Here is a 26032-nt window from a genome sequence, read left to right as displayed (position 1 = left end):
TGCTGGCTTTCATTGCCCCTCACAAGATCTATTACACACCAGTCATTTTGAGAGTAACAAAATTGGAAAGAAACAACTAGGGAAAACCACAAAAACAACAAAAGTTTGAAAGTTTTATAATCCCATGTGTTACTTTCATATCCTCCACTTGATCTTATAGTTCATATTGTAGGGAAATACAATCTAGGATGGAGATACTATACGGTGGGTGTATAACTGGTTGGAAAACCATTCCCAGAGAGTAGTTATCAGTGGTTCACAGTCAAGCTGGAAGGGCATATTGAGTGGGGTCCCGTAGGGATCAGTTCTGGGTCGGGTTCTGTTCAATATCTTCATCAATGATTTAGATAATGGCATAGAGAGCACACTTATAAAGTTTGCAGACAATACCTAGCTAGGAGGTGTTGCAAGTACTTTGGAGAATAGGATTAAAATTCAAACTGATCTGGATGGTCTGAAGAAAATAGGATGAAATTCAGTAAAAACAAATGCAAAATACTCCACTTAGGGAGGAACAATCAGTTGCAGACATACAAAATGGGAAATGACTGCCTAGGAAGGAGTGTTGCAGAAAGGGATCTGGGGGTTGTACTGGATCACAAGCTAAATATGAGTCAACGTTGTAACACTGTTACAAAAAAGGAAACATAATTCTGGGATGTATTATCAGGAGTCTAAGCAAGACATGAGAAGTTCTGCTCCATTAGGCCTCAAGTGGGCCAAAAGAAATCTGATGAGGTTCAATAAGGATAAGTGCAGGGTCCTGCACTTAGGACGGAAGAACCAATGCACAGCTACAGACTAGGGACCGAATGGCTAGGCAGCAGTTCTGCGGAAAAGGACCTAGGGGTGACAGTGGACGAGAAGCTGGATATGAGCCAGCAGTGTGCCCTTGTTGCCAAGAAGGCCAATGGCATTTTGGGATGTATAAGTAGGGGCATAGCAAGCAGATCGAGGGATGTGATCTTCCCCCTCTATTCGACATTGGTGAGGCCTCATCTGGAGTACTGTGTCCAGTTTTGGGCCCCACACTACAAGAAGGATGTGGACAAATTGGAGAAAGTCCAGAGAAGAGTAACAAAAATGATTAAAGGTCTAGAAAACATGACCTCTGAGGGAAGATTGAAAAAATTCGGTGTATTTAGTCTGGAGAAGAGAAGATTGAGAGGGGACATGATAACAGTTTTCAAGTACATAAAAGGTTGTTACAACCAGGAGGGAGAAAAATTGTTCTCCTTAACCTCTGAGGATAGGACAAGAAGCAATGGGCTTAAATTACAGCAAGAGCGGTTTAGGTTGGACATTAGGAAAAATTTCCTAACTGTCAGGGTGGGTAAGCACTGGAATAAATTGCCTAGGGAGGTTGTGGAATCTCCATCATTGGAGATTTTTAAGAGCAGGTTAGACAAACACCTGTCAAGAATGGTCTAGATAATACTTATTCCTGCCATGAGTGCAGGGGACTGGAGTAGATGACCTGATAGGAAAACAGCTCAACATCTGCTGTAATAAAGATGTGTATATATATAACTGAAAAGGAAAAACAACAGGAACTTAGTCAAAAGTCTGATAACAAATATTATAAAGACAACTACTAGATCAAGTAGTAATAGAGAGATTGTAAAAAATAACTTGGAAAATCTGAGCGAGAAAGAAGGCAGCATGCCATTTGCTTTAGCTACTTCTCCAGCATTTAGTAAATATCAGGAAGGAGCGATTCTTTCCAAAATGGCAGAAATGGACAAACATATTCAGAAATCTGTTAGCTGAATTTGAAACTGAAAGTCCAAAATGACAAATTGTAGTTATGCTTCATAAGGCAATAAATGGCACTTAGGATTCACTGTCTAAAAAACAACTGAAAGAGGGGAGTTTCACCATGAAAAAGGCTTAGTGTTTTAACATAAGAATGGCCATAGTGGGTCAGACCAAAGATCCATCTAGCCCAGTATCCTGTCTTCCAACAGTGGCCAATGCCAGGTGCCCCAGAGGGAATGAACAGAACAGGTAATCATCAAGTGATTCATCCCCTGTTGCCCATTCCCAGCTTCTGGCAAATAGAGGCTAGGTACCCCATCCCCGCCCATCCTGGCTAATAGCCATTGATGGACCTATCCTCCATTAATTTATCTAGTTCTTATTTGAACTCTGTTATAGTCTTGGCCTTCACAGCATCCTCTGGCAAGGAGTTCCACAGGTTGACTCTGCGTTGTGTGGAAAAAATACTTCCTTTTGTTCATTTTAAATCTGCTGCCGATTAATTTCATTTGGTGGCCCCTAGTTCTTGTGTTATGAGGAGTAAATAACACTTCCTTATTTACTTTCTCCACACTACTCTTGATTTTATAGATCTCTATCATATCCCCCCTTAGTTGTCCCTTTTCCAAGCAGAAAAGTCCCCGTCTTATTAATCTCTCCTCATACAGCAGCCGTTCCTACCCGTAATAATTTTTGTTGCCCTTTTCTGAACCTTTTCCAAGTCCAATATATCTTTTTTGAGATGGGGTAACCACATTTACTCATAGTATTCAATATGTGGGCGTACCATGGATTTATATAGAGGCAATATGATATTTTCTGTCTTATTATCTACCCTTTCTTAATGATTCCTAACATTTTGTTAGCTTTTTTGACTGTCACTGCACGTTGAGTGGATGTTTTTAGAGAACTCTTCACAATGACTCCAAGATCTCTTTCTTGAGTTGGAACAGCTAATTTAGACCCTATCATTTGATATGTATAGTTGGAATTATGTTTTCCAATGTGCACTAGTTTGCATTTATCAACATTGATTTTCATCTGCCATTTTGTTGCCCAGTCACCCAGTTTTGAGAGATCCTTTTGTAGCTCTTCGCAGTCTGCCTGGGACTTAACTATCTTGAGTAGTTTTGTATCATCTGCAAATTTTGACACTTTACTGTTTACCTCTTTTTCCAGATCATTTATGAATATATTGAATAGGTCTGGTTCCAGTACAGACCCCTGGGGGACACCACTATTTACCTCTCTCCATTCTGAAAACTGACCATTTATTTATTCCTACCCTCTGTTTTCTATCTTTTAATCAGTTACCACTCCATGAGAGGAGCTTCCCTCTTATCCCATGACAGCTTACTTTGCTTAAGAGCCTTTGATGAAGGACCTTGTCAAAGGCTTTCTGAAAATGTAAGCACACTATATCCACTGGATCCCCCTTGTCCACATGCTTGTTGACCCCCTTAAAGAATTCTAGTAGATTGATGAGGCATGATTTCCCTTTACAAAAACCATGTTGACTCTTCCCCAACAAATTATGTTCGTCTATGTGTCTGACAATTTTGTTCTTTATTGTAGTTTCAACCAGTTTGCCCGGTACTGAAGTCAGGTTTACTAGCCTGTAATTGCCAAGGTCACTGCTGTAGCCCTTTTTAAAAATTGGCATCACATTAGCTATCCTCCAGTCACTTGGTACAGAAGCTGATTTAAATGATAGGTTACAGATGACAGTTAGTAGTCCTGCAATTTCACATTTGAGTTCCTTCATCACTCTTGGGTGAATACCATCTGGTCCTGGTGACTTATTATTGTTTAGTTTATCAGTTTGTTCCAACAACTCCTCTAATGACACCCCAATCTGCGACAGTTCCTCAGATTTGTCACCTAAAAAGAATGACTCAGGTTTGGGAATCTCCCTCACATCCTCAGCCGTGAAGATCGATGCAAATAATTCATTTAGTTTCTCCACAATGGCCTTATTGTCCTTGAGTGCTCCTTTAGCATCTTGATCATCCAGTGGCCCCACTGGCTTCCTGCTTCTGATGTACTTAAAACATTTTTTGCTATTACTTTTTGAGTCTTTGGCTAGCTGTTCTTCAAATTCTTTTTTGGCCTTACTAATTATATTTTTACACTTCATTTGCCAGAGTTTATGCTCCTTTCTATTTTCCTCATTAGGATTTAACTTCCATTTTTTAAAGGATGCCTTTTCGCCTCTCAGTGCTTTCTTTACTTTGTTGTTTAGAATCATAGAATCATAGAATATCAGGGTTGGAAGGGACCCCTGAAGGTCATCTAGTCCAACCCCCTGCTCGAAGCAGGACCAATTCCCAGTTAAATCATCCCAGCCAGGGCTTTGTCAAGCCTGACCTTAAAAACCTCTAAGGAAGGAGATTCTACCACCTCCCTAGGTAACTCATTCCAGTGTTTCACCACCCTCTTAGTGAAAAAGTTTCTCCTAATATCCAATCTAAACCTCCCCCACTGCAACTTGAGACCATTACTCCTCGTTCTGTCATCTGCTACCATTGAGAACAGTCTAGAGCCATCCCCTTTGGAACCCCCTTTCAGGTAGTTGAAAGCAGCTATCAAATCCCCCCTCATTCTTCTCTTCTGCAGACTAAACAATCCCAGCTCCCTCAGCCTCTCCTCATAAGTTATGTGTTCTAGACCCCTAATCATTTTTGTTGCCCTTCGCTGGACTCTCTCCAATTTATCCACATCCTTCTTGTAGTGTGGGGCCCAAAACTGGACACGGTACTCCAGATGAGGCCTCACCAATGTCGAATAGAGGGGAACGATCACGTCCCTCGATCTGCTCGCTATGCCCCTACTTATACATCCCAAAATGCCATTGGCCTTCTTGGCAACAAGGGCACACTGCTGACATATCCAGCTTCTCGTCCACTGTCACCCCTAGGTCCTTTTCCGCAGAACTGCTGCCTAGCCATTCGGTCCCTAGTCTGTAGCGGTGCATTGGATTCTTCCATCCTAAGTGCAGGACCCTGCACTTATCCTTATTGAACCTCATCAGATTTCTTTTGGCCCAATCCTCCAATTTGTCTAGGTCCTTCTGTATCCTATCCCTCCCCTCCAGCGTATCTACCACTCCTCCCAGTTTAGTATCATCCGCAAATTTGCTGAGAGTGCAATCCACACCATCCTCCAGATCATTTATGAAGATATTGAACAAAACCGGCCCCAGGACCGACCCCTGGGACACTCCACTTGATACCGGCTGCCAACTAGACATGGAGCCATTGATCACTACCCGTTGAGCCCGACAATCTAGCCAGCTTTCTACCCACCTTATAGTGCATTCATCCAGCCCATACTTCCTTAACTTGCTGACAAGAATACTGTGGGAGACCGTGTCAAAAGCTTTGCTAAAGTCAAGAAACAATACATCCACTGCTTTCCCTTCATCCACAGAACCAGTAATCTCATCATAAAAGGAGATTAGATTAGTCAGACATGACCTTGGTGGCCATGGTGGCCTTTTTTTTTGGTTCTCTTACTATGTTTTTTAATGTAGGGTATACATTTAATTTGAGCCTCTATTATGATGTCTTTTAAAAGTTTCCATGCGGCTTGCAGGGATTTTACTTTTGGTGCTGTACCTTTGAATTTCTGTTTAACTAACCTCCACATTTTTGTGTAGTTCCCCTTTCTGAAATTAAATGCTACAGTGTTGGGCCGCTGAGGTGTTTTCCCCACCACAGGGGAGTTAATTATATTATGGTCAGTTATTACCAAGTGGTCCAGCTATATTCACCTCTCAGACCTGATTCTGTGCTCCACTGAGGACTAAATCAAGAACTGCCTCTCCTCTTGTGGGTTCCAGGACTAGTTGCTCCAAGCAAGTGTCATTTAAGGTGTCAAGAAACTTTATCTCTGCATGCCTTCCTGAGGTGATATGTATCCAGTCAATATGGGGATAGTTGAAATCCCCTGTTATTATTGAGTTTTTTATTTTAATAGCCATTTTATTTTCACTGAGCACTTCTCTCCATAAAAGAAAATGGTGTATGAAACATTTGTCTCTAGGTAAGTGAGACAAGGACCAGGGAAAATGCTGACCAATTTTTATTCCAGGTTACCCCATCTAGCACAATGACGTGAGTTTGAGTTGGCTCTAGGACCAACATGCCAACTGTGCAGCCTTATTCATCAGTCTATTCATCTCTGAATCCAGCTTAGGGATGCTCTGTTTTCTTTCAGGAAATCTCTGTGGACTTGCTGAACTCTAATTCTCTGACACTATATCTACTAGTATCCCTATGTGTTCACTTAAGTTCTGGCCTCCTCTCCTTCTCTATTCAGTCCCCTCCCCCCGACACTTAATGATCTGGAGGAAAAACGGGAATCTCCCTTCTCTCTCTCTCTCTGCTCCCATCCTGAGCCACTGCATCTTTAATTGTTATATGAATAAACATCTTCCTTTTCTCTTTAGTTTCTGGTGGACTCTCTCTGTAAAACTTTCTGACAATGTGTATTAAGGTGAATATATCAAAATATATCAGGAAATTCATTTGTATCCTACACAGACCTATTGGTTGAAGAGAAATGAGTCAGCGAAGGATGTTTCCTCAGAGACAAGTAGACAAGGACTTACATAAACAGGCATAGTTGGCATAGCAACTGCAGTATTTGTTTTTAATTGTCCAAAATTTAATAGGAAAAAGAGCTGTTAAAAGAAATACACCAAAAATGCTTCACAGCCAGCCAAAAGCTCAAATAAGATGTAGAGTGAATGACAGCCAAATACACTGTATTGTACTAAGTCTGTAAAAATAAAACTCTACAGATGAGATCAAATTAGATTACCAAATAAAACCCCTGGCACATGGAGGTTCCCAAACAGATTACTGCTTTCTATTAGGAGAACCTATACTGAGGTGTGTAGTGTCTTGTGGGAGTAGGTCTGGGCACATACCCAAGTGTGGGATTAATTTATTAGCAGAGGTCCAGCAATCTGCTTCAGACTGCAAAGGCTTTTGCCCTAGGCTGATTTCCAGCTGTGCTGGGGTTCAGCATAATGGTCTTAAAGAGACACATTATAACTTCCCTCACGCTTCACAAATCCACCAAAAGCAAACAAACATCACCTGCTATAATTCCGTGCTCATTAACATGCTGGTACTATTACACTTCTTTAGGCTATCATATTTGTAGTCTTATTAATACCACATTTAAGAAACTATATGCACCTTTTATTTTAAACAGAAATTACGCTAAAGAAGTCAGTTTTTCAGAAATTTATAATGGACTCCTCTGATTTGGAATCACTTTACCAGCAATAATATTCTTGGATCTTGTGTGGCTTTGTGCATCTTTTTTCCTCCTCCTTAAAGGACTTGTTTGTTTTCCTTTCTGGCGTCTCTAAATGACTCTGGATGTCTCAGTGTTCCTGGTTCTGTCTTTTCTCCATCGAACTGTCATTATGCCTCCAGAGTTCTTCCGATAATAATGGAGCTCAGATAGAAGAGAAGGGAGATGACTGTGACTCTGATGCTAGTATCGCTTTGTTTATAACTAGATTGTTGCTTTTTCTCACAATCTCTGCATATTTTAACACCTTTTTAAGCTTCTCTTTTGAAAATACATCAATATATTCTTGTTCCTTCTTGACTTATTTTCAGATCCTTCCTTTTTAGACTGCAAATGCTTAAAGACTTGAGTCTGTCATTACACCCTGGATTTTATGCATTCTTCTTTCTCATTAATATATCCCAGATAATACTGCTGGTAAACCTCCAGATCTCCCTTCTTTATTTTTCCTTCCAGTTCTGCTTTCAAGGCACTGCAGGTTTGACAGGCTATAGTAGGCCATCATTTAATCAAGGAGATTTGTGCAGCTCCTGAGTCACTGTTGATTGTCTTCTTTTATAGTGGTTACTTAACCAGACTGATTCTTGCTACTTAGCTGGAGGTCTCTCTTGTCATTATTGATCTAGCTGATCAAAACATGGGAGTGGTGGGGGAGGACAGCCGGAATTGTGAAAATATTTGCCACTTTTTCTTCACTGAAATACAAAATTTGCATTACAGTTTTAAATATTTGACACATTTTGACCTACCTGGATTATTGTACAGTAGCACCTGTAGACCCCAGTCAGGATGATAACCCTTTTGTGCTGAATACTATGCAAACACAGACAAAGATACAGTCCCTACACAGAAGAGACATTGTGAATGGCTTTTTCTTTTAGTGTCCTGAGTTTGAATTCTGTCATCAGTGATGGGCGTTGTTGCAGGAATAGTTTAACTTAGAAACGCAGGCATCTTTTCTCCAACCCACATGATCTGACCTTCCTGTAGCACAGCCAGCAGTAGTAACCACTGTGAAAATACCTTTAATTGAATTCATGTCTTTTTTTTTAAGTTGGTGTACTAGGGCTTGAATCCAGCATTATGTGAACTGTCACAGTATGACTCTGAGTGCCAACCTCATGGAAATCTTCCTAAACCCAGTGGAGCACCCAGAGAGGATACGACTGGGAGCTGTGAACTTCTGTCTCTGAGGCTTTGGGAAAGACCTTTTCACCTTTCTGCCTAGTGATAATTGCCTATTGCCTACAGCACAAGGATGGTGTTATGCATTAACTGATGAATGTTTGTAAAGTGCTATGTGACAGCCACCATCTTGGCCAACATGCTGGGGATTGAACTGGGGACCTCCACAACTAAATGAAGGAGCCACTACAGCTTTAGCTGAAGCTCCATAACTGGGGAATGTAACAACTCGTGTTGTCTGTGGGTTGGCACCAAGAGGAACTTGTAACACACACTTACCAGTGGGTTACACTTCAAAGATGAGACATGTTCTATGAGCACACTGTTATAAGTATTATTGTGATCCTAGAACTAAGCACAAGCATTACGCTTTGGGTATATTGGAGTCCTGATACCACACTCTCAACCGTGAAAGTAGTCCCCTCTGAAAATAAAAACACACCACTCATGTATCTTCTCTGCCTCTTAAAAAATTCTACTCTGAGCACTACTGCTTCTTGAATCCATTTAAATCCATAGAGACATTAGTGTTTTAATAGTACTGACCTGAATACAAGATAACTGGGAACATCTAGTCCTCTTTTAATTTATTGCACTCCTAAGCAATGGAAGCTTTCATTAGTTTGAGACTTTTATGGGACTCTGAAAGTAGTGAATGAGGAAGAGTACCTTGTATTTTGCATGCTAATTAGAAGTGACGGTGTTTTTCTAGGTTGGTATCATTCATGAGATTTGCCCTGGGAAGAGCTGAGAGTGCTCTCCAAGGCCACATGTTTGCCCAGTTCCATTCTTTCGCAAATTGTTTTTCTTTTATACAGCTCTTCATAGTGATTATCTACTTATATGTTTGTTGTTGCTTTTAAACTTTTATGGCAAGTTTCGTCTGCTCCTAGGGACTTAAAGCTAAGTTTTTCTTATTTACTCAGTGTTCAAACTGAGCTGGTAATATCAGAAGAGGGCTGATTCAATATAAATCTTCTTACTACTTCACTTAGGGTTTGTCTACACATATAATGCTGCAGCGGTGCAGCTGCACCGATACAGCTGTGCTGCTGTAGCACTCAGTGCAGAAGCTACCTATGCCGTTGCCGTAGGTACTCCACCTCCCTGAGAGGCGGTAGCTATGTCAACAGGAGAAGCCCTCCCATCGACTCTGGTGGTTAGGTCAGTATAACGGCATCACTGTGGATTTTGCACACTCCCAAGCAACGTAGTTATACTGACGTAAGTCTGTAGTGTAGACCAAGCCTCGGACAAAAAAAAATGCTTCGTATTTTTCTTCCAAATTTGAGTGATGAATTTGCTTAGTGGGAATTCAGTGGGAGCAGCTGGATACTCCGCACTTAAGTAAATCAGATTATTTAGGTGCCTAAATAAGGCCTTGGAAGCTTTAAAAACCAACTTTTGAAGTCTTACCTGAATCTTTGTGCTGGAATGAATGAGTGTAGGTGGGGTGTGGTACTGCTTGGACATAGCCTATTTTGCTAATATTAATAAGTTGTGTGAGGCTGTAATTTTTGTATATGTGCTTAGAACTTTGTTATTGTTGGTAAGTGCATTTTATAAATAAGTAAAAAAATATGTAGTTAGTGATTAACTTTTACATGTGGTACATTTTGTGTTACCAACCATCATGTTTTGTTAGTGAGCCTTATGAAACTTGGTGTTTTTTCTTAAAACCCTAGCTCCTGGAGGCAAGCTATTACATGAAACTTTCAGCTTTCCTATTCTAAATAAGTTTCTGACCCTCATGGTTGCAGAAAAAAGCCTGAAAACATGACCCGAGTGTAACCTAAACACTCAAAAAACAGGACAAATAATAAGAACCTGAAATTTATTATTTTTAAAAATTGGATTGTTTTTCGGACAATTTCATGACTTTGAGGGGACCTGACTTAGAAGTTTTGAAAAGCTTGGAGTTGGCAATACTGCATATTGTATACATACACTGCAAATGTATTAAAGTACCTTCAAAATCCACCTCATTAGAAAAACTAATGTTTCTTTTAAGTAGTCACCCTGTCAGTGATATTATATCTATCCAACTTGCCACCCCAGAATGAAGCACACATGGGTGGGCAGCAGGTAATGAGATTCAAAATTTCCTGTGAGAACACTAATGGATATTTGTCTTGCAGTAACCTGTACTATTGCACACTCATGATCAGTTACGCATAAAGCATATGATTAATTTTACAGAGGATTTTTCTTTTACAGATTGTGGGGGCTGTGGTTCAGAAATAAGAAATGGACAGTCGTTGGTAGCTTTGGACAAATATTGGCATTTGGGCTGTTTTAAATGCAAGACATGTGGCAAACTTCTGAGTGCAGAGTACATCAGCAAGTAAGTTGGAATGAGAGAAGCCGACCAATCCTTGTAGTCTCTGGCAAATTTTCAGCATTTGTTAGCAAAAAGGTGTTTGTTTAGCCTGTGGTTGCATGTTCTTAAGACTGTACTTGCATTCTTTGGTAATAATAAAAGCATAGATTTTTCTTTCTCAAATTTTCAAATTGTTAGTGAAAGTGAAGAAATAATACTGCTAGCTTCAGCCAGGCATACTGGAGAAAGGATAAGTGAAATCTTCTACGCAAAACTTTGCCTATGCACCTAAGTGATTTAGGACCACAATATTCATGGGTCTTATGCTGCTATGTTACTTTGGTGCTATTGCAAATCCAGCCCCTCAGTCCTTACCTAGACCAGTCCTGCTCTTCTAGTCCTGGTGCTCTTTTCAGCAGACTCTGCTATCGGTGTTTGACAAATTACGCTTGTGCTGGGATGTGAACAAAAAGATTGTCCCTTCCCACAGTGTTTCCTACTAGGAAGAATATCCTAAAAATGTTCATTAAGGTGATACATTTCTGGTCTTTGTGTCACTCCAAATCCTTGTGATCACAGAGGATTTGATTGCTTATACTGAATTTAACAGCTATGCTGAGAGGCATCTCAAAGCCAGTTCAAGTTCCACTGAGGCCCTGTTTTGAGGGCTTAAGTGGGACATAGTTCTTTTACTGGTCTTCAGAAGAGGGCTTAATTTCTCCCTAAGAGACTGAGGTACATAATGAAATGATTTGCCCAAGGTTACCTGGGATGTCTGTGGTAAGCTTGGGCAAGTCACTTACCTATGTGTTTCAATTTCTCCATCCGTTAAAATGGTAGGAAATATTTGCTGCATCACCTGTGTTAGGGGATTAATTTGCTAATGTTTATAAAGCACTCTGAGCTTCTTGGAAGGAATTTAGGTACATGACTATCCTTTCCCCTCAACATGACTAACTTATAGTGCAGAGGTGAATTAGGAGGTTAGAAGAGGGTGACATTTACCTAACTCCATAGTTAAAATGAAGCAAGATTACTGTAGGACTAATTCTTTCTAATATTTTCAGTTCACCAAGTCAAAAATAGTTTTTTGAAATATGCAAATGAACAGTAATTTTGGAATGTGTTTATTCGATAAACAAGAAGGGCTTCTGGTGAGATTAATTGCTAAAAGTCTAGTAGTAATATGAAATGACTTTTTCCTGCCGTATGGACACATAAAATATGCAGGGGGTGGGTTTGAGCAGGCTGTATTCTACCATTCCGACTCATAAATACCAGAAATATGTTCACCTCTCAGGGTTTATCTTTATTTAATAAGAGAAAAGGGCCAGACCCAAGTTGACTAGTGATTAAGTATTTCTTGTCCCCTTTTATCAAAAATTCCAATGAGAGTGGGTTGAAATATGGAGGGTAAATTGTAAAAGTGTATCCTTTTCTTGTCGAAAATCTTTAAGTTTTGTAATTTTTTGAATAGCTCTAATTCCAATTCGGGTGTCATAAAGTTTGCATATGTCAGCATGCAGCTTGTTGTTTTTACTGTAAGGAGCAGGGTGAAATGTAGTCATGGGTTGAGCTAAAACCCCACTGAGATTGATAGGTGTGAGCTGACCCTTCAGTTAACATAACTGTAACTATGCATAACTGTAACTATGCATCTGATGAAATGGGCTGTAGCCCACGAAAGCTTATGCTCAAATAAATGTGTTAGTCTCTAAGGTGCCACAAGTACTCCTGTTCTTATAACTATAAGCAGAAGCCCCTACCTAAGACAAAAGATGAGTGTGAACCTGTCCAGGAGCTTTTGGCTGAGAATTGTTTTGGGTAGAGGAGGGTAAAGGGACAAAAAGACTGAAAAAGACAAGAACAGCGAGAGAGAGAGAGAGCGCAAAAATCATACAAGCCTACTGTGCCCACAGTGTGAACCTGGAAAAGCTAGACAGCTTTTGGGTCGGTTGCCTAAAGAGGCTTGGGCCTGTAAGTTAAGAAACTGCTCCTGTTGTTCTTTGTTTCTCCTGCATTTGTAGAAGGAGGATTTTTTTATATTCCTTGTAAACTAATATGATTGCATCAAAGAAAATACCAGACTCCATCAATTTCTGTTTCCAAGGGGAACATCCCCAGCGCCCTGAACTTTGGCTAGGCGCTCAGGTCTGAAAGGGGCAAAATTGCTGCAGTTTAGCTCCATGCATGCCTCCCCTAAATTAATTGATTTTTTTCCTCCTCTTACCTACATTCTGGGTATGTCTACACAGGAAAGAAAAACCCATGGCTGAGTCAGGCTCATGGGCTCGGTCTTTGGGGCTGTTTCATTTCCCTTCTGGACTAGGTGCCAGCCCGAGCTCGGAAGTCTACACAGCAATGAAACAGCCTCAGAGCCTGAGCCCTGCAAGGCCGAGTTGGCTGGCACGGGCTATTCGGGGGGGGGGGGGGGTTTCTTTGCTGTGTAGACATACTCTCTGGGGCTAAAACTCTTCCCTTATCCATGCCATTCTTCATTTGGTATGGATTTTGCACTATATGTTTGACAGAGAAGAACATCTTAAGCAGTTAGTGTAAGGCCCGTAGGCTGTGGAGGAACCTTCAGGGATTTGTCTCCAAACTTGCTATGGGGATGAGAAAGTAGGAAGCACAAAGAGTAATAAAATAATATCTGCCTACCTTACAGGGGTTTGGCGAGAGCAAATGTAAAATGCATTGAAAATGAAAGGAGCTTTGTGTTACCTCATGACATTGTATTGTATAAAATAGCTTCTATATATTTCACACACAAACACTCCCTAACCTGTGAAAATAAGGCTGTTTGGTCTTAGTTTAGGTGTAGCACAATGGATGGAAATGATCCAGAGATTGTATGAGGTTATTTTAAACAGTGGTTGGCACTCTTTACTGTAGATCAGTTAGGATCCAAGTAGATTTCTGTTGAGTTATTTGCAGTGTAATATAATCGGTTTTCATTAATTAGGGTAACATAAATGGCTAAGATTTATTTAGAGCCAAAAGCTGAGATTAGAGCTCCCATTGCATGCCTTTGTAAGTTTGGATTGTTCATAATTTTAAATCCTGCAAATAAAACCACCCAAAAATCTGCTGTTTACTGCATGCCTTGGGCATATTTCCAAGACCTTTCTGTCACTTAGATTGAGCTCTGCATAGTCACCTTCTACAGAGAAGACATTGGCATCTTGATGCACTTTGAAAGTTCCTAACTCAAAAGAGTGTCCATGGAATTAAGCATTAGCAAATGAGCAATTATTCCTGTGCAGTTCAGGCTCAAAGTGAGTTTAGATGACAAATAAAAAAGGATAGAAAAGTAAATTGAAATTGGGACTGAGTTATTTCTCAGAGTGGGAAACACATGGAATAAGTTAATGAGAAAGACCATCAAAGCAAGTACTATAATATTTGAGCGTAAGAGACGTTTGATCTTATTATGGAGAAAGAGGGAACTGCTGAATACAGTGAGGAAGAAGGAAAGTGGGATTGAGATCAATTTGGCAGAGTCAGATTTGGATGAGCCAAGTGTAATTTCCTGTTCATCAATTATTGAGGTCTTTACCACATTAATAAATGGGAGGGAAAAGAAGTCTGTAATCAACCTCTCCTGAAATGCCAACAAGGTTTAGCTGTGTAATCTGCTAGCGAAACCATAGGCATCTTTGAAGCTATCCAAGTATTGTCTGTTTTTTCTCTAGGGATGGCATTCCATACTGTGAAATGGACTATCATGCTAAGTTTGGCATAAGATGTGACAACTGTGAGAAGTACATCACTGGAAGAGTGCTGGAGGTAAGAATATTCTGTCAAGCAGACAGACATCCATTCTCAAAATTTGAGAGAACTCCTTTGTTTAGGTTATTCATATGCAAGAGCTAAGTGTTAACATTTTTATTAACTGCTTTTCTCTTCCCATTTCACTTCCAGAACCATTGTGTTAAACGTTAAATCATTCATGTTATTTTTTATGAACCATCAGGAAGTATTTCTATAACTCTGTGCACACCTCTTTGCTTGATGCTTTGCTAAAATATATATTTTAAATGGAGTATTCTAAGTTATTGCAAGGTGGCAAGGCAGCAGAGTAAAGGTCATATGGGGGCTGTCTGGCATGTAACAATGTAAGTGTGTTGTGAAGTTATAAATTCCATTATTTCATACGCAGTTATCTGTTCTGTATTTTTCAGAGTTCACAGTGAAGCTATTGGAAAACTAAAATGAATCTTTCAGTACTTTTGTCTCTGGTCATAAATGAGCCATGTTGTAGTTTCACCAAGCCTGTTCGTTGTTCTGAAAAAAGTTTGGGAATATGATGTGTGTGTGCATATGCTGTACGCAAAAATCTTGTTATGGGCCCCACATAACTAAAGACCAAACTGAACCAACATTAAATTCAAAACAAAGTCTTTGGTTCTGGGTGGATGGTTATCCAATTGATCTATAAAGGTGTGTTTTTCTTTCTGTTCCTCTGCCATATCTCCAGTTATATGCAGTCTTGTTGTAGCCATTTTGGTCCCAGGAATTAGAGAGACAAGTTGGGTGAGGTAATATCTTTTTATTGGTCCAACTTCTGTTGGTGAGAGAGACAAGCTTTCAAGCTTACACAGAGCTCTCTCTCACCAATAGAATTTGGTCCAATAAAAGATATTACCTCACCCAACTTGTCTCTCTACTATCTCCGGTTTGTTCACTCAGCACTGAAGTCAGGAGGAGTTCTGCCCATCACTCAATAGTGACCCCCTTCTGGTAGATAAGAACGAGTAATGAAAGGTTGTGAAGGAAGTCTCCTTCTTCCAGCTGAGGTGCTCATGAGGCAGAGTTTCCAGTATCCAAAATAGGCGCTGATGGTTCCAGCAGGAAATATACAGTACTAGTACTTGAGCAGGAAAAAGTGTTCCTTTGCATTATATATACTGCATTGTCAAGCAATATATGTGTTTTTTCCCTCCAGCAAATCTTCCCCATCCTTCTGAACAAAGAAACTAGAATTTACTGCACATGAATTAGCAGTGATTTTCTTGCATCTTTGTTAATCTGGCACACACATGTCTCAGAGTGTACTGACTTGCTAGCCAGCAGAGGAGAATTTCTACTTATTGCCCTATGGCAGTAGTAATATATATTTTTTCCATAACAGGATCAGTGCTTGAACCACATCCACTCTTGTTATCCCTCCTTGGTTGAGTTTGTATCTCTCTCCATGGCAGGTTGGGGAGAATGGTGACAGAACAGACCCCTGTTTTCACACCCAGCACACTATTGTAATAATCTTTGTACAAGGTATGCTATGTAAAGTATCATTTAAAAACTCAGAATTTGTTGGTCAGTATTGTCCTGATAAAATGTGAGGCAACATTGTATGTGAAATTACAAGATTTCCCTGTATGATGTTATTAACACATGTTCCAAACCCCACAGTCCTACCCAAGCAGTAGTCAGCAAACAGGTCTGTCCTAAACAAAGGAATGTGTGCTTGCCTTAATTTGCACTTAAGCAATAAACAGAGTCATCAAGCAGGAAGGGAAAACAAAGAAAGCTCAAACTGAAAAAAGCCAGCAGGGAACATCCTTCCACATGGACTGTTTGCCTCTTGGTTCTCAGCTGGAAATGTTTTTCAAGTGGGGTACTGGAACTATAAAAAGGAGGGACAAACACCCCCAGGCACATACACGCCTTCTGTCTCTGGCATCACGCCTAAGAAGACAAAGGAACTCTGTGAGGGGTGGGCGGTCCTGACCTAAAGGGTTTTGTCAATAATCTTGCTGGAAGCATGTGGTGAGAAATTTTGCTTGACTCTAATATAGTTTAAGTTAGGCATTTTATCTTTATTTTTTTTAATCATTTCTGACTTTTATGCCTCATAACTTGTACTCTGTTAAACTCTCTCTCTCTTTGTAGTTAATAAACTTTTTTTACAGTTTTATCTAATCCAGTGTGTTTAAATTGAAGTATCTGGTTAACTCTATTTAAGACAATAAACTGGCATATTTTTCCCTTAAAGAATAACAGATTTAATATAGTTGTACTGACCAGGAGAGGGAAGAGCTGTACAGGACATACATTTCTGGGGAAAGATCTGGAGCTAGGGGTGTGTTGGGGTCACTCTGCGGTATAACCCAGGCTGGTGAGAGCCAGCATGTAGCTGGCAGGCTGAAGTTACACAGCGACACTGAGGGTGTGACTTGCGTGTGGGAAGGCTGTTTGTGCGGAGCCCAGGAGGGAGCTATTTCAGCAAGGCATTGCAAGGCACCCAGGGTTGCAGGGCAGGGATAACACAGCCCCAAACTGGTCTGAATTGTAGCCGGGTATGTCACAGGGGGTTGTTGGACAAAAGTGGCACCACCTGCTTCTTGAATTCGTGTTGGCTCTGCAATACATAAAGGTCTTTTTAGGGCCTGATTCTCTCTCAGCATCGGTGCAAAGTGAGTTTAAATTTCTTCTATTCTCATTTGATAGCATTTTACACCCAATTTTCACAGAAGTCAATGATGACACAAGGTGCCAGGCAGTTGAGAATCAGGCTCTTAATGTTTTGGTTGATGAGGAAAGGATGAAAAGAGCCTTTGATGTATAGCAGCAGCAGCACTGGTTTTGGTAGACTGGGAACGTGGGTGCATCTACTTCTTGCAGTTTGCTGATGAGAGCAGATACATCAGGATGAGTCCATTCTCTGGCACTATTTTATTGGCACGTATTGGCCGTAATAAACCTGAGCAAGTGTCACACTTTTAAGATGTTCTAGGAGTTTTGCCGTGATCAGTTGCACGTGGCCTTTCCAAAGAAGCTGTAAAAGTCCTTCCTTTTGTTTTTAGTTTCTGTTAACTTTTTGGGGGTGTGTGTGTTTGTTTTGTTTTGTTCTTTTGTTTTGAAAGTGCTTTAAAGAAAATACAGCAGGGCTGATTTGCCTCTTGTCGATATCAGTGTAAATCTTGAGTAATTCTGCCAAAATCAGTGGAATTACACTGGTGACAAAAAGAAAAGGAGTACTTGTGGCACCTTAGAGACTAACCAATTTATTTGAGCATGAGCTTTCGTGAGCTACAGCTCACTTCATCGGATGCATACTGTGGAAACTGCAGAAGACATTATATACACAGAGACCATGAAACAATACCTCCTCCCACCCCACTCCTGCTGGTAATAGCTTATCTAAAGTGATCATCAAGTTGGGCCATTTCCAGCACAAATCCAAGTTTTCTCACCCTCCGCCCCCCCCGCACACAAACTCACTCTCCTGCTGGTAATAGCTCATCCAAAGCGACCACTCTCCCTACAATGTGCATGATAATCAAGGTGGACCATTTCCAGCACAAATACAGTTTTTCTCACCCCCCCCCACCCCCATACACACACAAACTCACTCTCCTGCTGGTAATAGCTCATCCAAAGTGACCACTCTCCCTACAATGTGCATGATAATCAAGGTGGGCCATTTCCAGCACAAATCCAGGTTCTCTCACCCACCCCCACACAAACAAACTCACTCTCCTGCTGGCAATAGCTCATCCAAACTGACCACTCTCCTTACAATGTGCATGATAATCAAGGTGGGCCATTTCCAGCATAAATCCAAGTTTAACCAGAACATCGGGGGGGCGGGGTAGAAAAAAACAAGGGGAAATAGGCTACCTTGCATAATGACTTAGCCACTCCCAGTCTCTATTTAAGCCTAAATTAATAGTATCCAATTTGCAAATGAATTCCAATTCAGCAGTTTCTCGCTGGAGTTTGGATTTGAAGTTTTTTTGTTGTAAAATAGCGACCTTCATGTCTGTAATTGCGTGACCAGAGAGATTGAAGTGTTCTCCGACTGGTTTATGAATGTTATAATTCTTGACATCTGATTTGTGTCCATTTATTCTTTTACGTAGAGACTGTCCAGTTTGACCAATGTATATGGCAGAGGGGCACTGCTGGCACATGATGGCATATATCACATTGGCACATCCATTTGCAAATTGGATACTATTAATTTAGGCTTAAATAGAGACTATTAGTGGCTAAGTCATTATGCAAGGTAGCCTATTTCCCCTTGTTTTTTTCTACCCCTTCCTCCCCCCCCCCCGACATTCTGGTTAAACTTGGATTTATGCTGGAAATGGCCCACCTTGATTATCATGCACATTGTAAGGAGAGTGGTCAGTTTGGATGAGCTATTGCCAGCAGGAGAGTGAGTTTGTGTGTGTGGTTTTTGTGTGTGGGGGGGTGAGAGAACCTGGATTTGTGCTGGAAATGGCCCACCTTGATTATCATGCACATTGTAGGGAGAGTGGTCACTTTGGATGAGCTATTACCAGCAGGAGAGTGAGTTTGTGTGTGTATGGGGGTGGGGGTGAGAAAACCTGGATTTGTACTGGAAATGGCCCACCTTGATTATCATACACATTTTAAAGAGAGTGGTCACTTTGGATGGGCTATTACCAGCAGGAGAGTGAGTTTGTGTGGGGGGGGCGGAGGGTGAGAAAACCTGGATTTGTGCTGGAAATGGCCCAACTTGATAATCACTTTAGATAAGCTATTACCAGCAGGAGAGTGGGGTGGGAGGAGGTATTGTTTCATGGTCTCTGTGTATATAATGTCTTCTGCAGTTTCCACAGTATGCATCCGATGAAGTGAGCTGTAGCTCACGAAAGCTCATGCTCAAATAAATTGGTTAGTCTCTAAGGTGCCACAAGTCCTCCTTTTCTTTTTGCAAATACAGACTAACATGGCTGTTACTCTGAAACTGGTGACAAATACTCTTGAGAAAGGAGATGGGGGCCTAAATGCTTTAAAAAGTAAGGGAGAATGATTCTTGCAGTACCTAAAAAGCCCAGGAATCCCAGATGAAAAAAAACCAACAGGCACAGTGTTTAGCAGGAAGCAAGCAATGGATTTGAACAAGTAAATTAATCTACAGAATCTTTGCAGCAATGATCATAAATAATATCCTCAAAAGATCACATTTTTCCACGAGGATAAGATATTTTAAAAAATCCTGACAAAGGCATTAAAAAAACATGAATACAAAAGAAACCTGAATCCATATCCAATGTAAACAGCCTTGTATTCTGTACTTCTGATGTCTGACTGACCTAGAAGTAGCACAGATATCTCAATTCCAGTTTAGTATCTAATCGCGTTTGTTTTCCCCTGCCTATATAGATGATCTGTCATGTGTTTACATAGTTCTTAGATAGATACAAAAATGAAGCAGCCAAGGCTGCTTCTAACGTTTGTCATCTTTGAAAACGTTAGCAGCACTTCCGTTTTTTTCAATACTCTTTTGTTTTCTTTTTATGATCTTGAATATATTGTGAGGATTCACAAGTGTGATCATGGACAATTGCTGCTAAATAGGGGAAATGCGGAATAGTTTCCCAAGGGAAGTGCTGGAAGATATCACTTAGGTCATACTAAAACTAGACTGGACAACCTACTGGAAATGTACATTGGGGAACAATCCTGCACTGACAAAGGAAAGGACTAGATGAGTTAATATAATTTTTTCCATGTCTGATTTCTGTGGTAATTAGCAGTCAGCAGGACAGCTGTTTCCATGCCTAATCTCTGTGGCCAGATTGTATAGTTTAGTCTCCCTCTCCTACAGTTCTTGGTCCATGTTAAGTATTTATTCAGAAGAGAAGGAAGAGAGAGATTAGTAGTGCAAACTGCTGATAACTTATAATATTATAGTTGTTTTCTTATGCTGGAAGCCAAATATCATGCATGATTTTTTTACTTAAGTTCTTCCTGTGGCCTATTTTCTGAGGGTCAAATCCTCATTCCCTATGTAAAGGCAGAGCAAAATGGATCTAGGACAGGATATCTCTGTGTAGATAAGGGGAATAGACTCCCCCAGGATGTGGAGTATCGGAGCAGCCTGTCTGTGTACTGCCTTCACTTTTATGCAGTATTGTACGGGTTGTTGTCGCTGATTGCAGAGGCCTGGGCAACTGAAATGGCCTATTTGTTCTGATCTCACCTAGTCTGCCTCATCTCACCCCCAAAGCTCCCTTTGAATGGTTGCACAAGAATCCACAATAGAATTGGTGTGGCTGTCGCTAGGTTTGCCAGGTGGCTGGTTTTCAACTGGAATGTCCAGTCGAAAAGGGTACCTGGCAGGGATCTACTGACTGGACATTAAAAGTCCGGTTACTGCGGGCAGGGGGGGAAGAGGCAGCCTGTCACCCGCCCCGGAAGCGGCAGTTGCTGTGGCCGCACACATGCACCAGCTTGGGCAGCAGGCCGCCCCTTTGAGAAGCATGGTTTGCAGGGCTGAGGCAGAGGACAGAGTGCGGGGGCCCATGGCGAGCAGGTAAAAGGCTCCCAGTTGAAATGAAACATGCCCCAGGAGGGAAAGAATGTGACCTGTCTCACCAGCCAGCGCTTCCCCCGGCCACGCTGTCAGGCAGCACTGGGGCGGGGAGGGCTCAAGTAGGTGGGGGTGGGGGGCTGCCGGGCAGATAGCTCAGAGGGAGGTGGGGGGCTGCTAGGCAGGAGGTCCCCATCCTAGCTCACCAGCAGGGCTGCCTGGCTGTTACTGTGTGGCCGCAGCGCTCTTCTGACCTACACTGCTGGGCAGGCTGCTGGAGCTGGGGTTTGCAAGTCCCTTGGGGCTGCTCATGCTGGAGTTGGGCGGGGGAGAGCAGCAAACGACAGAGGAGAGAAGGGAGAGGGGTGAGTAGTGAGCAGAGCATTGAGGGAAGAGGTGGGGCAGTGGTGGGGCCTTCGGAGAAGAAGCGGGACTGGGGCGGGGCCTCCAAAGAAAAGGCAGAGCAGGGGCAGGGCCTAGGGCAGTATTCTTCATTGCAAGGCCCGCAAGCCAGTGGCAGCTTCCATCAACCCTAAGTGCGCTCCCTGTCGATCGCAATCTCCGGCAATCTCTGGTGCTGCAGTGGGGTTGCTGCTAAGGCAGGCTCCCAGCCCCACGCTATACCCAGAAGTGGCCAGCATGACCCCATGGCCACGGGGGTGGGGGGGGAGCAGAAATCTCTGCGCGCTGCTCCTGCCTGCAAGCACCGCCCCCACAGCTCCCATTGTCGGGAACAGGGAACTGTGGCCAATGGAAGTTGTGGGGGCGGTACCTGCAGAAAGGGGTAGTGCGCAGAGCCACATGCCGCCCCCCCAGGGGCCGCAAGGGTGCATTGACCCCTTCTGGGAGCAGTGTGGGGCCGGGGCTGCCTGAAGTAAGTTCCGCCCCCTTCAGTGAGCAAGTTCTGAATAGCTCTTCATCATTAAGACCAGGAGTAGCATGAATATAGGAGGCCCATTTCTTTTCCACCACTCAACCTGCAGCCTCCCGGGGCCAGCCCCCCATACCCTCTCCTGCACCACAAAACAATGCCCCAGCCCTGAGCCCCTTCCCAGAGCTAGCCAATAAAAAGAGAAAGGTAAGTGCTTTGGAAGATGAAAACTGAAAGTTTCAAGAAAAGTGGACTGACGAGATTTGATTTGTGCTTAATGAAACATGCATGAAGCCTGTCTAATTTGTCAGCAGACGTGTTCAGCTTTTAAGCGCAGCGATTTAGAACGCCAATACACAACAGTGCATGCAGATTTCAGTGAAAATTACCCACCTGGAAGTAACCTAAGAAAAAGTAAAATTGAACAACTTGGTGCTTCACTACAAGGCCAACAAAAAATAATACAGAGATCGAGGTCTGTTGCAGAATGTTTGACAGGCATCTTTTGAAATTGCATGGATTTTAGCAAGACATAAAAAGTCATTTACTCACACAGAGATCATTAAAGAGTGTTTTCTGGCTTCTGTGGAAATCCCGTGTGCAGGTTTCAATAGCAAAAATGCAATCCTAAAGCAAATAAAAAGGCTGCAACTGTCGGACACAATCATAATGAGAAGGGTGGAGGAAATTGGAAAAGAAATCCGACAACAGTTAACTTCAGATGTTTTGGCAGCACCATGTTTTAGCATAGCATGAAAGTACAGCTATATGAAAGTATAGATATATGTGACATCTCACAATTGTGTGTTTGGGTTCATTTCCCCAAAGAAGAATTATTCTGGTAAGAACTGCTGTGTTTAATATCTTTGAAAGGTCAAACAAAAGGGGAAAACATTTTGACTGCCCTACTCGATTTTTTTGTTGAGAATAACTTGGACTGGACAAAGCTAACTTCCGTGTGTACAGACGGTGCACCAAATATGTGAGGGAAGGAGACTGGATTGATTGGCCAGATGATGAAACGAAAAGAAATACCCAAATTTGCCATGTTTCATTGCATTATAGACCAAGAAGCAATTGTGGGTAGACTAGAAAATAATGAAATGCAAAGTGTCATGCAGTTGGTTGTAAAGGTGGTCAATTTTATTGTTTCAAGAGTGCTGAATCACTGGCAGTTTCGAGCATTACTGGAAGAATATGAGACAGAATATGGTGAGCTAGTGATGCGCAGTGAAGTAAGATGGTTATCTTGTGGCAGGGTCCTTGAAAGATTTTTGGGTCTCCTTCCTCAGATTCGTGAATTCCTTGAAAGCAAGGGGTAGAAGGAGAAAGACTTAGAAAATCCAGAGTGGATAATTAAGGCATTTTTGATTGACATCACTTTCCATTTGAATGAGCTAAATCTCCAGTTACAAGGGAAACAGAAATGTCCTAGTAACATGTTGCGTGTTGTAACTGCTTTTCAAAACAAGATTACAACATTATTCATTCCCATCGTGCAGTTTGTTCACTTTCCGAAATTCAGAGCAATGAGCTCAGAAAATCCCGAGCTTTTGAAACACTTCAGTTACAATTCATTTGTACAAGTATTGGGAGAATTGAGGGTGGAATTCAAGTCTCGATTCAAAAATGTAATGGAGTACAAGGAGTTTTTTAATTTAATTGAAAACCCCTTCCATGTATCAGTGACATCTCTGTCACCAGTTATCACAGACATTTGTTCTGACCATGCTAAACGGAACAGTGAAATTGTGGAACTTCAGACAAATGGCATCATGAAGTCTGAACTTAAGACAGGTGTTTATAATTTCTGGAACATGGTCCCTGATACACAATACCCATCTCTGAAACATTGTGTGCAAAAAATGCTGTCATTTTTTGTCAGTACATATACTTGCGAATCCACATTTTCAACAATGAATATTGTGAAAAGAAAACAGAGGAATAAATTGACCAACGAACATTTGGACTGCTTTACTACGATTGTGATGACAGATTACAAATACTGCATGAACAAAGTCAAGGAGGAACAGGCACACTTTCGCTCATCCAGCTTTTAAAGTAAGTGTTGCATTATTCTATTCTTAAAAAGTTTACTCTCATAGGTGCCTTTTAAATTTCATACATGTCAAGGGAGTGTCAAGGTTCCTCCCCCACTCTGAACTCTAGGGTACAGATGTGGGGACCTGCATGAAAACTTCCTAAGCTTATCTTTACCAGCTTAGGTTAAAACTTCCCCAAGGTACAAACTATTTTACCTTTTGCCCTTGGACTTTATCGCTGCCACCACCAAACGTCTAACCGGTATATTACTGGGAAAGAGTCCATTTAGTAACGTCTTTCCCTCCAAAATCCTCCCAACCCTTACACCCCTTTTCCTGGAGATGGCTTGATAAAAATCCTCACCAATTTGCATAGGTGAACACAGACCCAAACCCTTGGATCTTAAGAACAATGAAAAAGCAATCAGGTTCTTAAAAGAAGAATTTTAATAGAAGAAAATGTAAAAAGAATCACCTCTGTAAAATCAGGATGGTAAATACCTTACAGGGTAATTAGATTCAAAACATAGAGAATCCCTCTAGGCAAAACCTTAAGTTACAAAAAGACACAAAAACAAGAATCTATATTCCGTTCAGCACAGCTTATTTTCTCAGCCATTTAAAGGAATCAGAATCTAACGCATATCTAGCTAGATTACTTACTAAGTTCTAAGATTCCATTCCTGTTCTGTCCCCGGCAAAAGCATCATACAGACAGAGAGAGAGGCTTTGTTTCTCACTCCCCCAGCTTTTGAAAGTATCTTGTCTCCTCATTGGTCATTTTGGTCAGGTGCCAGCGAGGTTATCCTAGCTTCTTAACCCTTTACAGGTGAAAGGGTTTTTCCTCTGGCCAGGAGGGATTTTAAAAGTGTTAACCCTTCCCTTTATATTTATGACAATACATTTTCCTGGTTATTGTTTTATAAAAGGAGTATCGTTTTATTGCACAAGTAGACTTTGTTTTAGTTACACGACTGGCTCTGTACCATTACCTTATTAAGGAATAGTAAGCAATGTGTTAATTTAGTAGTTGATGTGGCTCTCACATTGAAGTTTTTTTGCCCAAGTGGCCCCCACTTCAAAAATAGTGAAGAACACTGGCCTAAGGGAAAGAGGCAGGGTGGGGCCTTGAAGGGGAAAGAGGTGGGTGGGGGGTCCGGTTGTCAGACATTGAAAAGTTGGCCACTCTATCTGTCACCCTTTGGTTTCTTCCCCCCCCCCCCCCCACCCCCCGCCCCACTGCAGAGATCACTGTGCTGTTACTTGAAAGCTTTTGCACATCCATGCTGGGCCTGGTAAAATTAGGCCCTTGCAATGAATAAGAAAAGGCAGCAGTGTCCAGTACAGTATCAGGGCTGCCCTTGTGGAAATTGCCGTGTGGTTTCTGTATGCATTTGTTCCAAGCTGCTATCTTGATGTGGAAGCCCAGAGTGGATGGAGGTTGCTTTACAACAGCTGAGTTTGGTTTAAGAAAGGAGTGCTAGAATGGTAAAACTGCTTAGAAAAAAATGGTTTATTTTAGTATCTGCAGAATGGCCTTGCTCCCAATACAGCAGCAAACGACATCAGGGAAGAACACAGAAAATAAACATTATAATCCCAAGCTGTTAATTTTTAGAATCAGCCATTTTGTTTCTGTCACAGTGCAGGAGGCTTCTCTGTGTTTTGGCACCAAGAAAATGTTGGTTTCTGTTTTTATGTCCCAAGCAGCTATTTGTGAATTTAATACTTGAATTTGCACTAATAACGTATCATAAAGACAGACATTAAACATAATTAAACTTTTTAAACAATACACAGTGTTCTGTATCAGGGTCTAATCCAAACCCCATGGAAGTTGATGGGTCTTTCCATTCGCTTGAGTGGCTTCTCCTGTTCCCAGCCAGAATAGGGGCAGATTCTCCATTCTGACCACATTATGCTTGGTACAAGAATGGAAGGCTGAGGGTCAGCAGCGGCTTTGAGAAGCCTTAAGATTACTCAGAGTCCCAAAGTGCCATTCTAGCAGCAGGGGATTGTTTGGATGCAGTAGTGTCCTGCCCACATCTCTGTTTGCCCTGCCACAATCCCTGACCAGATGCTGGAAGGTGGTGGCATAGGAGCAGCTATGATGGTGCTATGCCACTGGAAGATTCAGTCATACAACGGGAGTCCTCTTTTTTTTTGGATTTGCTGGAAACAAGGCTATTGTGCACTGCAGACCAGAATAAATAAGATGTATTGTATTATGGCCATGA

The 26032-nt window shown here is 41.6% G+C and overlaps 1 protein-coding gene across 1 annotated transcript in view; it reads left to right on the top strand.

Annotated features, from left to right (window-relative positions):
- The window catches only part of ABLIM2 (actin binding LIM protein family member 2), a 171563-nt gene that overhangs the window by 43023 nt on the left and 102508 nt on the right, over nt 1-26032 (top strand). The window contains exons 5-6 of the mRNA XM_077814657.1: nt 10489-10615; nt 14287-14380. Coding sequence (XP_077670783.1) covers nt 10489-10615; nt 14287-14380 — 221 coding nt within the window. The remainder of the gene's footprint in view (nt 1-10488; nt 10616-14286; nt 14381-26032) is intronic.

Source organism: Eretmochelys imbricata, chromosome 4 (genome assembly GCF_965152235.1).
Source record: "Eretmochelys imbricata isolate rEreImb1 chromosome 4, rEreImb1.hap1, whole genome shotgun sequence".
NCBI classification, from domain to species: Eukaryota; Metazoa; Chordata; order Testudines; family Cheloniidae; genus Eretmochelys; species Eretmochelys imbricata.
This window is presented reverse-complemented; position numbering and strand designations above follow the sequence as displayed.